General features: G+C 32.5%; 2 protein-coding genes across 3 annotated transcripts; one reads left to right on the forward strand and one right to left on the reverse strand.

The window, feature by feature from the left end:
• Positions 1–1416: 1416 nt before the first annotated feature.
• Positions 1417–8857, forward strand: LOC107416966 (diacylglycerol kinase 5). 2 transcript variants are annotated; one of them, XM_016025517.4, is made up of 13 exons: positions 1417–1660; positions 2349–2558; positions 2685–2807; positions 2940–3068; positions 3607–3692; positions 4350–4473; positions 4631–4679; positions 4902–4984; positions 6050–6117; positions 6813–6887; positions 7683–7770; positions 7884–8000; positions 8361–8857. In XM_016025517.4, the coding sequence occupies exons 2-13, from the start codon at positions 2361–2363 to the stop codon at positions 8685–8687; spliced, it is 1467 nt and encodes a 488-aa protein (XP_015881003.3). In that variant the 5' UTR covers positions 1417–1660; positions 2349–2360; the 3' UTR covers positions 8688–8857. The 2 variants fall into 2 exon arrangements, with proteins under 2 accessions (XP_015881003.3, XP_015881004.3); XM_016025518.4 differs by having other exon boundaries at positions 7683–7761.
• A 258-nt stretch (positions 8858–9115) lies between these two features.
• Positions 9116–13129, reverse strand: LOC107416968 (protein THYLAKOID FORMATION1, chloroplastic). Its single transcript, XM_016025519.4, has 5 exons — positions 12718–13129; positions 11749–12016; positions 10927–11143; positions 10028–10143; positions 9116–9526 (listed from the first exon to the last, which is right to left on the reverse strand). Exons 1-5 carry the CDS (start codon positions 12917–12919, stop codon positions 9433–9435), a joined length of 897 nt encoding a protein of 298 aa, XP_015881005.2. The 5' UTR covers positions 12920–13129; the 3' UTR covers positions 9116–9432.
• Positions 13130–13351: the final 222 nt, after the last annotated feature.

A 13351-nucleotide genomic window follows, 5' to 3' on the forward strand; every position in this document is an offset into this window, starting at 1 on the left:
TATTTCCCAACGGATTCACTATATTAAGCATGCTATTCACATTTCTTGTAAATGCACAAGTGCAAGTATTGCAGAATGAAAAAAATGAAAAAATGGATTAAAAAAAAAAAAAAGACAGTACATTAGTTAAAATTTTAAAATATAAAAAATATCTTTAAAAATATTAATTCTACTGCAGGTGGCAAAAAATAAATAAATAAATAAATAAACCAAATTCTATTGCTTTTCCTTTCCGAATCATAAATTTTATTGCTTTTTAAATGAAATACTTTTTGATAAAAGTGTTATGCAAGAAAAATACTAAAGAGTTTTTAAAAGTGTACTTCTATACACATCCAAAATTTGGTGACCCTCTTAAGTGTATTAGTTAAAAGAAATATTAGTTGTTTTGAAGAATCACGGTATATATTAAAAGAATAGTAATAATAATTTGGATTCGAGGAAAACAAGTGAATGAAATATGCTTTAGAAATTGATATTAAATTATGTAGTATGTAAATTAGATATATGTAATTATCATTGTTTCAACATTCAACCAAGGTATTGATGAATGAAGTTCCCAGTTTTCCTTAAAAATATAATATAATATATATATATATATATTTTAACTAAGATCTATTTGTCTACAGTCTAAACATTAAGCCAAAAATAATATAGTAACGGCTCTGGAAAAAGGAGAAATAATTGTTTAATAAAAAATAAGTTAATAAAAATAATTATTATTATAAAAAATAATAATATAATTGTCACATTAAATGTCAGATTCCAAATGAAATGAAATGATTTTGGGTTTCATTTCACTTGCCCCATTCAAATTCTGCCTCACGAAAATTTGTTAAGTGGAATCTGACGTCGGATTTCTCATCCAAACAGCGCATTAAAAATGTCTTGCTTTTGAATATACATATGGGTACCTTTTGTATTCAGCAAATTAACCGTAAGATTTTATGTAATTTGTAAAATATTTTTATTTGAAGGCTGCCTAAGAAGTTGTTTTTTAAAATCAGCATCAATTCCCTCCCCTCATGTGTCTGGTTTACAAATTACAACGAGAAGTTTCATAACCACTAGTAGTTATGATAGTAGTTTAGTGGAAAAAAATTATTTAGTTTTTACATTTACATAAATTTTGTTATTATTTGGAATGATGTTATGTTATAATATTTTATAATATAAAATTACGACTTAATATCTATAATATTATAAAAAAATATTATTTTTGAAAAAAAATAATAATTGTATAACCACCGAATGAATGTGTATAAAAGAAAAACAAGAAAAAAAGAAAAGAAAATGAAAATACGCAAAGTGAATTTCTCCGCCACGTCATCACTTTTCACATCTAAAATTATTGCTTTTGGATGCGTTATGAATCTGTGATCATTATTTATTTGTTTGCTAAAGCCACTAGTGATCAACTTGGCTGTCCCATAATAATTATCTCACCTCTCAACCCCCTTTTTTTAAAATTTTTTAATTAAAAAAAAAATTTGAAGCAGTCAACGTGTCCATTTGTATCGTCCCGGCTTCCACCATCTTTTAAACGTTTACTGAAATTGTCTATGGTGGATCTGAAAAGGCTTGAATTCTGTAGTCTCTGCGAATCATAATCGGATCTCTGCTAGCTTTTTGCTTCTTCGTAGCTATTCTATCTTATCAGGTAATTCAAATTGTTCAATTCTCTTACGCGAAACTCTGCAAACTTGGTGGTTTTAGCTACATGATTGTTGTTGTGATCTCCTTCTGTTTGTTCTAGGCTTCTTTTGTCTCCTCCTTATTATTGACAAAATGTATAGTAAATTACTTCCACTGCTACTTTCTTTTTTTGTTTTCCCTGGAAAAATGAAAGAAATAACGGAAAACTGTGGAATTCGAAATTTGAATTTCGTTTTTTATTTTTATTTTTTTTGAATTCAGTCCAGTAGAAGGACGTTTTTAATATTTGTTATGGTTAACGTGCTTTTGAATGTTTTAGTTGCATTGCATAGATTGGTTTTATCAATATAATTACCAATATTACACCTAACGTTCAAACAAATACAGTATGAACTGGTAATTTTGATGACGCTTTGTAGAAAAGCCATGACTCTAAATCCTTTTCATGGCTCCTAGGGCTATAAAAGGGTTGTAGGATTCATAAGTTTTAACTTACTTTTATTTCTGTAATATTTTTCTCCACGTTTTATTTTAAACTTTCTTATTCACTATTCTGGATCTTGAAACTGAATTGCATAATTCAATTTTGCTCTTAAAAAAATAGCCCCCTTTCTTTTTTTCTTTTTTTTTTTTTTTTTTTTTTTAATGATTTCTCCAACTTATTGATCATCAACTTTCATTGAACTCTGCAGTTGGAGATAGTTATGGAAGATTCACATCCCAAGTCCGAGTTATTGAAGCATTTTCAAATTCCTAATTATATATTGCTTTCTGAACCAAAGGTTGAGAAGGTTATCCATGTACCTGAATGCCCGGTGTTAGTGTTCATTAACTCCAAAAGTGGTGGCCAACTGGGTGGTGATCTTCTTAAGACTTTTCGGTCTCTGCTTAATGAAAATCAGGTATGTATTTACTTCTCTGAGAAGTGGATTCTCTTCTTGGTTTTAATTTTGGACTGGTTTAGCTTGTGCAATTGAATTTAGTTGCCTTTATGTTGTGTGGATGACATTCATAGTTTCTAATTTCAGGTTATTGACTTGGATAAAGAGGCCCCTGATAAAGTGCTAAGCCGGATATATATGAATCTGGAAAAGCTCAAGATCGAAGAAGATAAATTTGCTATTAATATTCAGGATAAATTGAGACTAATTGTGAGTTTGATGGCATTTTAAAAACTTAATTTTAATGGTTTTTCCTATGTGTAATATATTTATTTAATTTAATGATTGGATGAGCTGCATTTTGTTATTCTTCATAGTTGCTCACATGTTAGTGGCCTTTAGGTTGCTGGGGGTGATGGAACTGCTGGTTGGCTTCTTGGAGTTGTTTCTGATCTGAAATTATCCCATCCGCCACCGATTGCAACAATGCCATTGGGAACTGGAAACAATCTTCCATTTGCATTTGGCTGGGTAGGAAGTTTCCCATTCTGATGCCGTTATGCTTTTTAATCACTTAGATAATGTTATAATAACAGATTGAGATATTTATTGAAAAAAAAAAAATGCTTTGTTGTATAGAGAGACTGTTAAAAGTTCGCTTGTCTTCACTGGTTATTTAATGTTTTGTTGTTAGCAAGCAGATTGGTATATTGCACAGTTTCTAAGTAGCCTATGAATCATTTTGTCGAAACTTTCTAAAAGTAGCATATACCTTGTTTAGTTATCTGCCTCTTCTTAATGTTCTCTGCTATGAGATAGAGTCTTACAATCTTCATGTTATAAGAAACAAATTTGTATGTGCATCTACTGAGCTAACAAGAATTCTATTATTGGTCTTTGTTCTCAATTTCTTGAATCAAGCCCCAAAAAAAAAAAAAAAAAAAAAAAAAAAAACAATCAACTGGAAATATCCATATTGATTAAAACAAATCGTGTCATTGTTAAATTAGTGTCATAGTTGATCATTTCCATTGGTGTTTGTGTTATGTTCTGCTTGTTAATTTACCAGGGGAAGAAAAATCCTGGGACAGATACACGCTCTGTGGAGTCATTTTTAGATAAAGTAATGAAAGCCAAGGAAATGAAAATTGACAGGTATGCACTTATCAGTTGCTATTTTCACATTTATTAATGTAATATAGCTTGAACATTTTATTTTTGAATATGTAATATACCCAAACCAAAGTATGTGAATCTCATTATAATTGTAATTTTACTGTGTGTGTGGATTACGTTGCTATACTATTTTAAGTATCATATGCCCTATTTTATTCTATCCCATACCAAGTCTCCTCCTTTCTAAAGGATGTAGCTAAAGGTCTATACCAACAAATTTATGAAATTTTTTTCGAAATTTAGCCAAAAGAGAACTGTTTTATCTATTAGTAAATTGGTTGTTCAGATTTCTTTTTCTGATTAGTGAATGATTATCCTAAAAAGTTTGCAAATTATTTTTTTTACTTTTTCTCTGATCAGATGTTATATATAATATTGAGATGCATTTTCTTAGTATTTGTCATTTTCATTAATTTAGTTTGTTTCAATTTTTTCTCATGCTGTCTAAAATTAGGATCATCATTATTCAGTGCTGTCACTTAGGTATCATAAAGGATATCTTTTACATTTTAGAGACTAGTTATATATTTTTATTTCTTTTAAACCAAGGCTTTTTCATTACAGAAAGCTCTCTCTCTCTTTCTCTCTAAGAGATTTAGTTATTGATTACATATATTAAATTGTATTGTGGTCTAGCTGGCATATTCTCATGAGGATGAGGGCTCCAAAAGAAGGTCCATGCAATCCTATTGCACCTCTTGAACTACCACATTCTCTGCACGCATTTCGTCGTGTCTCCGAGTCAGATGATTTGAACATGGTAATTGGCTTTCACTCCAGAAGATTTCTGTGTCCCTATGTTCTTGTTTGACTTTCCTTTTTGAATAGTTATATATGTGTATATATATATATATATTTTGTATAAATACTTCAAATATTCTGCTTCATGGACATGCAAACATTGGACTACTTTTCAGGAAGGCTACCACACATTTCGTGGGGGATTTTGGAACTACTTCAGCATGGGTAAGAGTAATTTTCCTGGATTCTGACAAAGTATTTAAACTTTTACTTTGAAAGGTAATGTGGTTCTTTTAGGAATGTTTCCTAACTAGTTTTATATTTTGTCCTAATAATTTTGTCTTCCGTGGATGTTTTAGTTTATATATTTTAAGATCATTGCTGTGTAACCTGCTTCCACCTTAATGCAGATTTTGACATGAATACAAATTATTTTGTTGTCTACAGGAATGGATGCACAAGTATCATATGCCTTTCACACTGAGAGAAAGTTGCATCCAGAAAGGTTTAAAAATCAGTTAGTTAATCAGGTAGTGTTAGTCTGTTAAACTTTCTGCATCGCTGGTTGTATATTTGTAATGCAGGGACACATGGATTTGTATGGCAACAGTGTTTTTTTGTCATGCTAAAATTAGTTTCTTTGTTTAAATCTTGAAGCATTTAAATTTTATTGACTTATTTACTGAGTATTTACTTTCTGTGTTGGATGTAAAGCCTGATCTTAGGTACTGCTATCCATTAGAGATGTTATAGAGATGGCTATGTTTTTCTAGATTAATTCCCAACCTTTATTAGATGGTTGGACTGCTATTCTAGATCATCATTGATTGGACAATGAAATGAATCAATGTTTATACGAGGAAATTCTACTCTATTCAGTGGCTGATGAGGCAGATTGCTTTCCATTTCTTTAAATTATTTATCTTTAATTCCTTGTAATAATGTTAAAGGTTGATTAATAATGAAATACAGAGTTATATTCTAAAACTTATTTGACTTGTTGACATGTGGTAATATCCATTTGTGCAACCCATTGACCTTTGCTTTTTAAAAATTTAGTGTAGCTTGTGTTGTGCATTAATAGTTTAAGGTCATCCACATTTTTATGTAAAATTATAGACATATCTTTCCCTAGATCCTATAGTGAAGGTTATCAGAAGCAAGGTGCTGGAAGATAGTGCTGGAAGATAGACCTTCAGTTTGTTGAAGATTGACTTAACATGCATGCTTGTAACTTTTGCCTGCAATCCTTCTTTTTATGTGGTTTATAGCATAGTGAGCAATTTGGTTTTCAACCCCCCCCACCCCACCCCCCCCAACCAAAAAAAAAAAAAAAACTGAGCAGCCATGCTTGTAAAGTTTGCCTGTAATCCTTCTTTTTATGTGGTTATATTATAATAAACAATTTGGTGTGCAATAAGTATTCTTATTGTAATTCAACACCGTCCAGAGACATTGACGTAGCTGGATTACTTAAAGCATTTGATGTTTGTCTAATTATTGATTGGACCTACTCATATGTGTGTCCTGATTTATTGGAAAGGAATTCTACTTACCTTTTGATTTTTTTTTTTTTTTTTTAATTTCAAATTCAGAGTAGTTATGTTAAGATAGGGTGTACACAAGGCTGGTTCTGTGCTTCTCTGTTTCATCCTTCTTCCCGGTGAGTATGTAGAAATAGCCTGTCAAGAAATGGAATTACTAATTCTTTCTTGTTCTTAATCGTTTTAGAAATCTATGCTACTATGTGTTGTCTCTGTTTATACTTAAGTTAGAAATATTTATGATAGTGATTATAAGCTCATGAAGTTTTGCGGTGCAACATGAACCTTTAAAATTATTGACTACTAAAGCTACATAGCAACTTTTTACTCTTATATTAGCTTTTTGTGTTATTTGTATCTGTTTGTCCCTCAGACTTTGAGGCATCTGTTTATATCCTTTGTACCTTCATTACTGGCCTTTCTTAATTTCTAACTTGTTAACTTTAATATTTATTTTGTAATTTAATAGCCAGAAATAGTAAATTTGTCAAATTAGATTGAGTAATGTCCATTAATCCTTTCAATATACCGTTACATTTCTCTCTGCTTTTTATCTGCTTACATGTTATGATTGCTAGTACTTTTCATCTTAAAATAAAAATGTTGCACCATTATCTTTGATTGCAGGGCTAGGATTTTAACCTTTTGCATTGATCAGATCGTACAACATGTTTGAATGTATTTTATTGTCTGGAATTTGTATAGTCGGATTCTACAATAATGTGTTTATCAAAAGATTGTACAATAATGTGTTATGATATTTTTCTAGTATGAGCTTTTATGATAATAAAGTTTATCAATTTTGTTGATATAGGAACATAGCTCAACTTGCAAAAGTGAAGATAATGAAGCGACATGGTAGCTGGCAAGAGCTTAAAATACATCCAAGGTAAATAACAATTTAAATATTTAGTCATTATTTACATATTAGACCATTGTCCACATTTTTGTTTATAACTTTACCAAACGGGTCCATGCAGGCCGCCTTTTCAACCCTTTGATATCAGCTTTTGGCTGATGATGGTTATATGTTAACCTTATTTATTTTTAAAGATGCATTCTTTATTGTATTAGCTTTGCCTCTTCCCTTGTTGCTATTATGACTGATGACTTTTACATTCTGGAGAGGTTATGAAAAACTGATTGTCTAGTGACAATATCTGTAAGGACATATATAGCAAGCCTATCCATTAACTGCTGTTTTGGCATTTTTTATGATAAACTGGTGCAAGTATAATGTTATAAATCTTATGGCTTGCATCTACTTATGGTGCCAAATTTTGACTTGGTATTTTCTTGTTGCGAATGTCATAGGGTACAACAAAATTAAATATTTAAGTATAGAATTTTACCATATTTATGCCCATAAGTTCTATGTTTCTAAGTCTTTGCTTTGTTGCACTTTTACATGGACTACTTATTAGTGTTTTTTTAAAGTTTCGTTGCTTCTGTAATCAAATTTATGGTTCATTTTTTGATGGGAGAATTTCACAGGTGTTGTCTCTCATTTCCTCATTAGCATCTTTTAAGTCATTGCTCATTTTGCAGAAGGGAAACATCCTTTTGCATAAGGATGAATGTTAATTAACAATGCTTTCTCAACTGTACATGTTATTTTTCTATTTGGTTCTCCAATAATAAATGCCCAAATTCTGCTTCTGCTCACATCCCCTTTTGGATACAGCATTAGGTCAATTGTGTGCCTCAATTTGCCTAGCTTTTCTGGTGGACTAAATCCTTGGGGAACACCGAATGGCAAGAAAGTCCGTTACGTTAGTCCAAATATATCACCATGTTCCTCTTTAATTTTCTTTTCCGTAGTGTTAAAATAATTTGTAAATTCCATGAGATCTAATGAAATTCTTGATTTGTTATGATTTTGCAGAGGGACTATACTCCGCCATATGTAGATGACAACCTTATTGAGGTAGTTGGTTTTAGAGATGCTTGGCATGGACTTGTTTTGCTTGCTCCAAATGGGCATGGGACTCGTCTTGCACAGGTAAGAAATGCAAATTTCTAGTATACCTTTGCATTGCAGAAATATCTTTAAGAATTAAGCTCAAGGACATGATTTGTTTAAAATTAGTTGCAAGTAATAACATGTTAGTACTTCTATATGGCCTACAGAGGCACACCTTGTAAGTTTTTATAGAAGGAACATTATAAATATTTGAGGGATCAATAAATGTGCTGGATTCAAGGTGTTAGTGGTGAGAAGCCTGAGGCTGTAGTTGAATTAATTTCTGGAGTAATCAATACCATTTGTTTTGAAGTTTGATTTGTTCATATTGAGTCACTATAATGTAAATTTTCATTTTTTTCTTTCTTTATTTTTATTTTATTTTGCAAATGCTTTTAGGCCTATCGAATCCGGTTTAAGTTTCACAAAGGTGCAACTGACCATACGTTCATGAGGATTGATGGCGAACCCTGGAAGCAACCCTTACCAATTGATGACGATACTGTCGTTGTGGAAATTTCCCCCCTTCGGCAGGTGAATATTCTCGCCTCTAATGATTGTAGGGCTAAAAGTGTTCATGAGCCCTCAACACCTAGTAATCATGATGCGGAAGAATATGATAGTAATGAAGAAGACTCCGGTGAAGGAGGGGAAGAGTTCAGGAAATTTGGTGCAGCAGACACTTTTAAGCTCCCAGATACGGTCGATATTTCCCATCTTAGTTGACCGCCCATTTAATATTCCTAATTGGTTATTTAATTTTTAATAAATAATTTGCCCCTTAAATTTTAGGCCATATTAATTGTTCAGGAATCAGATTGGTAATTGTCATTTAAGTATTATTTGATTTTAGTGGATGGTAAATATGATATAGCAGTACCTTTTTCAATCTTTAACCGCTTTTATTTTACTTTTTTATATTTTTAATTTGAAAAAGAAAATGAAAAAGAAAGAGGTGGAAGCCTATAAGGAATTATTAGAGTACTACATATATCAATGGTGCATGCTAATTTTTTATGTTCTTAAGTTTCTGTTAAATCAATGGTGTATAATGATTGTTCATTAAAGCTATCTCTGTTTTTGTTAAAATAGAAATGCAAGTTCGAGAAGACATAAAATGAAAAAGAAGTTCAATTGGTATGGTAACAAGAAGATGAGAAAATGAAATTTGGATTACTATAGATAATGACTCATTATATCCAAATTGTAGACTATTGTTATGAACTTAACGATACATTTATGGTAGGTAAAGCAAATTTGAAACAAATATATGTGTGAATACGGTGGAGAGTGGCGAGGAAAAAAAAAAGTAGCTTATCATTTCAAACAATAGATTAGAAATTTAAAACCTACAAGCTGATAATGTGTCTGAACTGTGAAAACTCCAATTACACCTCAAAACCATTGAAAATTTGAGGGTATGCAGCTTCATTAGCGTGATCAACTTTATAGGAGCCGCCACACCACTGAATTACTGGCGTGCATGTTGGTAATCCCCCAAACATTGTGTAACGGCTTCATTCGCCTTCTGTGATTCTGCCCTTTCTTCTCTTTTTTTCTTCTCCCTGGAGGCATAGAGTTACTAGGGTTACTGAAAGCAGTTGGCCCAAAAGCTTATTTTTGAAGAATAAATCCTTTCTACTTCCACCCATCTTTTGAATAAGAAGGTTGAAACTATCTTTATTGTCAATCTAAAACAAGCATAATGGAAGAAGCTTATTGACAATCTTCTAAATCCTTTCTATCTCCAAATACAGCTAGATTTATTGACTCTAGAAGGTCCAAAGGAATTAAACATTCAAGTGTCGACTGAAATTTGTGTTTCATGTGATTACAAGTAACTTGTTGATTCACAAGGAAATTTTGGTCAGTCTGCTTATTAACTACAAATACAAAGCCAAATTTTGGTCGGCAATCACCATCAAACTATCTTAGTTAAGGTTGCAGGATTTATCAATGCATGGCTAAACATTGAAAGTTCGGGTAAAAACTTCACTCCAAACAAGAATGATTATCATGTTTACGTACTCGAATAAAAAGTAAATAAGTGATATCATTGTTTATACCTGTCCACGTATTCCTTTAGCAGATCTTTTGCCTGAACCAGCTTGGAGAGCAGATTGCGATATATATCAAGGTCCCGGTCCACACTTTTTTTATTAATGTTTAAGGCTGCACAAAGCTGTTGGACAGCAACAAATGTTAAATGATGAAACATCAGCAAGCTTTCTTTCTATATTAGAACGTAAAAACCTTGATGACCATGACTGTTAATCAAGTTTGGGCTGAAAGGGAAACTATGTAGTTTGGCCTGAAAGGGAATCTATGTGAGGGGTCATTGCAGCAAGATCCAAACTTTGATAAATCCAAAAGACCAAACGAGCATGCATACAACTTATATTATATAAGCACCAAATTTTACAAGTAAACAGAAATACTATATATAGGCCTTTTTCTAAGTTATTGTGGCATGTGCAGCTTGCAAAAATGTTGTGACTCTCACATCACAAGAAAAGCAAAGGACATGGTGACGTGCTTCTATGTGACAAGAGAAAATACAATGAGCCAACTATAGCATAGATCCGACAAAAAAAGATCTAAAGACAAAAGGATACAGCAACTATGTATTGATCCTCTTGACCAAAAATGAAAAAGACATGTTTGATCCTTGGAACTTAAAAGACACCTGTCTACCTAGCACACTTCATCAAGAAACAATACAATGCAATTGATCTACCATTTTATTCATGCATGAAAAATGAGGTGCATCCTGATGCATGTCAAACATTGCTAATTTTAATATATAACATTGCTTTATTGGTCTCAAGAAACCTTCCCACTTGACCACCATACACAATAACATATCCATCAGCTTAGATAAAGTGCTACCCTCAACCAAGATTACACCATAATTTTATCGCATAATCATTTTGGTTTTAACATACTTTAGGACTAGAAGGTCTACCTTTTCTAATACTGTTGGTTCACTTGCATTTGCCAACTCAAGAAGACGGAAAAGTCCAACAGCAAAGAAACGGCTATAGCTGAAACTTCCCTTGCCTCCTGCTCTTTCTGCGATGTCCTTGAGTGTTCCCTCCACTTCTCCTTCTCTGGATGAAAAGTCTACCAATGAACTGGCAGTCTGCGACCGAGCCCATTCTTCCATTTTTTTTGCATCAATTCTGTAGCATACAGCATGAACTTTTTACTTAGTAGATGTCAAAAGTCTTTCTTTATATATACATACACACGCATGCACATGCACACATGAAAGAGATTGATCGAATGCAACATAAATGTTATAAGATGCATCTTATAATCTCATTTGAAACAATCAGTCTTCAGCTAATACAAATACACATTAAGGATAACTTTCATTGAAAAATTAATCTTATTAAGTGGAAGTAGAAGTTGATTGCTGATTGTCACATTTTCACAATGGAATCCTCAAGTTTTTTTAAATGATTAGTTTCTCCTTCTAGTTTCCTAAGATAAGAAAAACACCTTTAAAGGATGTTTATAAGATGATTTATTTACTGAACCAACCATTATGTCTTTTATTCAGAACTTGTAATTATATGGTATGAAGTTTATAGGATTCAGATATCTTCTTAATGTGATATTACAAAAAGGAAGACTATTGCTATAGTGCAATCTGAATGGCAAGCAAATTTGATCAAGTCTCACAAATTCAGATAATGTATGCATGCAAAATAAAAACTGAAAGTACAGAAAGTAAACTGGATAGAAGGATTTGAAATGAAAGGTAAAATCTAAATAGCTAAACCTATACTGCTCTGGGTCCTCATTCAATGCCTTTATGTAAGCCTGGAAGATGGCCTCTCGATCCTCATCGCTGGGGTATCCATCCATGAGTTGATCATATACGGTGACAAAACCAAGAGCAAAGACAGGATCATAACTGTAAGTCCTCTTGTACCTAATCAAGTGTTGCTGGACAATCAACTCCAGCAAAACAGAGTTATAGATGCTCGGGATTGGTCGCTTATACGCCTTAAGAAAATTTAACTTTGTCTCGGATACAGTGGGCAGAGCTGCACATCAAATAAACAAAAATATCAAAGCGTAGAACAAATTGAGGAGGAATCCCATTTTCTTAGCAGACAAAAAGACAAGAAAAAAAATACAGCAAACTCAATACAAGGCAAACACCCATGGAAGCTAAAGCATATAGGATACAGAAATCAAAGCAGGCTCCTAAGGACTACGATTATATAGCTTATCACTTCTAGTCAGTTCAATATCTACAGAGGTTTCATTAGTTTCCAAACAGACAACAGCACTAGATTATGTAAGCACAACTATATAAAAACCTGGCAGAATCCGAGAATATGGAGTTTCATATTTAAATTAGTTCAATGATGATTTTAAAGAGTTCTAATTTGTTCTTTTCCATGCACCAGGGAGTGCTTGCGACGTAATGTATCATGTAAAAATGTTAGATGAATTCCTGAAAAATTTTACTGAAGAAAACAAAACCGCAATTCTAGTAAATATTTTGTTTCCGTTATTTGCATCCAAGAATCAAAAGTAACATTCAAATGCAGTAAAAGTCGAGCTTAATTTACTAATTTACTTGAACTAGATTTTAATATTCCTTTTTAAAAAAGAACAAAAATGTTCACTTTTGAAACTTATTTCGCTTTCATTCATTTTCTCAACAACCAAACATATATATACCAGAAAACAAAATGGCAATTAGCTAACTGAAACGACAAATAAAAAGAAAGCTCACCTGTCGTGGAGGACATGCAGTGGATTACCATACGAGAACTGGAAGTCGATGTTCGAAAACCTACATAGTGACAAGAAAAGCTCGTACGGAGTCGGAACCCATCGGAATTCGAAGCTGAATTTCGAGTCGACGAAGCTATTAAAGCTTTCCGATCAGAAAAATGACTTAATGCCGAGAAAGACAGGGAAGTAAGAGCAGCCATTTCAGCAAAAGAGTTGGACCGAGAAGGAGGAATTTCAGAGTTGAAGATTTTCCGGGAAAATCTTTAGCATAGTGGAAGAGGAAGAGAAAATTTGGAGTAAAGGTTTTCTTTTATTTATTTATTTATTTTTTAAAAAAAAAAATTGTAAAGGATTAACAATTTTCCTAAGAGAGAAAGAGAGAGAGAGAGAGAGAGAGGTCGGGAAAGGAGGCTTATCCAGTGTATGAATTATGAAAGGCAACCATTTTTGTTGATTTTATGAAAGAGCCACTAATATAACGACACGTAGATCTGGTGGTGATTGTGATTTCTGATTTGTTCAGCGTTTGGTTTTTCCTTCTCTCTCTTACTTGTGCGGTTAAGGGTGCCTCAATGACCTGAGAGACTAAGGACCAGTAGATAATGGACTCATGAGCCGGGTAGTAGTAGACC

Source organism: Ziziphus jujuba, chromosome 4, assembly GCF_031755915.1.
Source record: "Ziziphus jujuba cultivar Dongzao chromosome 4, ASM3175591v1".
NCBI lineage: Eukaryota > Viridiplantae > Streptophyta > Magnoliopsida > Rosales > Rhamnaceae > Ziziphus > Ziziphus jujuba.

Excerpts from the sequence above, each read along its gene's own strand:
- LOC107416966 (XM_016025517.4), top strand. The coding sequence starts at position 2,361 with ATGGAAGATTCACATCCCAAGTCCGAGTTATTGAAGCATTTTCAAATT. Across the intron at positions 4,474-4,630 it reads AGTCAGATGATTTGAACATG|GAAGGCTACCACACATTTCG; the intron begins GTAATTGGCTTT and ends ACTACTTTTCAG. Across the intron at positions 8,001-8,360 it reads ATGGGACTCGTCTTGCACAG|GCCTATCGAATCCGGTTTAA; the intron begins GTAAGAAATGCA and ends AAATGCTTTTAG.
- LOC107416968 (XM_016025519.4), bottom strand. The coding sequence starts at position 12,919 with ATGGCTGCTCTTACTTCCCTGTCTTTCTCGGCATTAAGTCATTTTTCT. Across the intron at positions 10,144-10,926 it reads AACCAACAGTATTAGAAAAG|CTTTGTGCAGCCTTAAACAT; the intron begins GTAGACCTTCTA and ends GCTGTCCAACAG. Across the intron at positions 9,527-10,027 it reads CTAAAGGAATACGTGGACAG|GGAGAAGAAAAAAAGAGAAG; the intron begins GTATAAACAATG and ends CTATGCCTCCAG.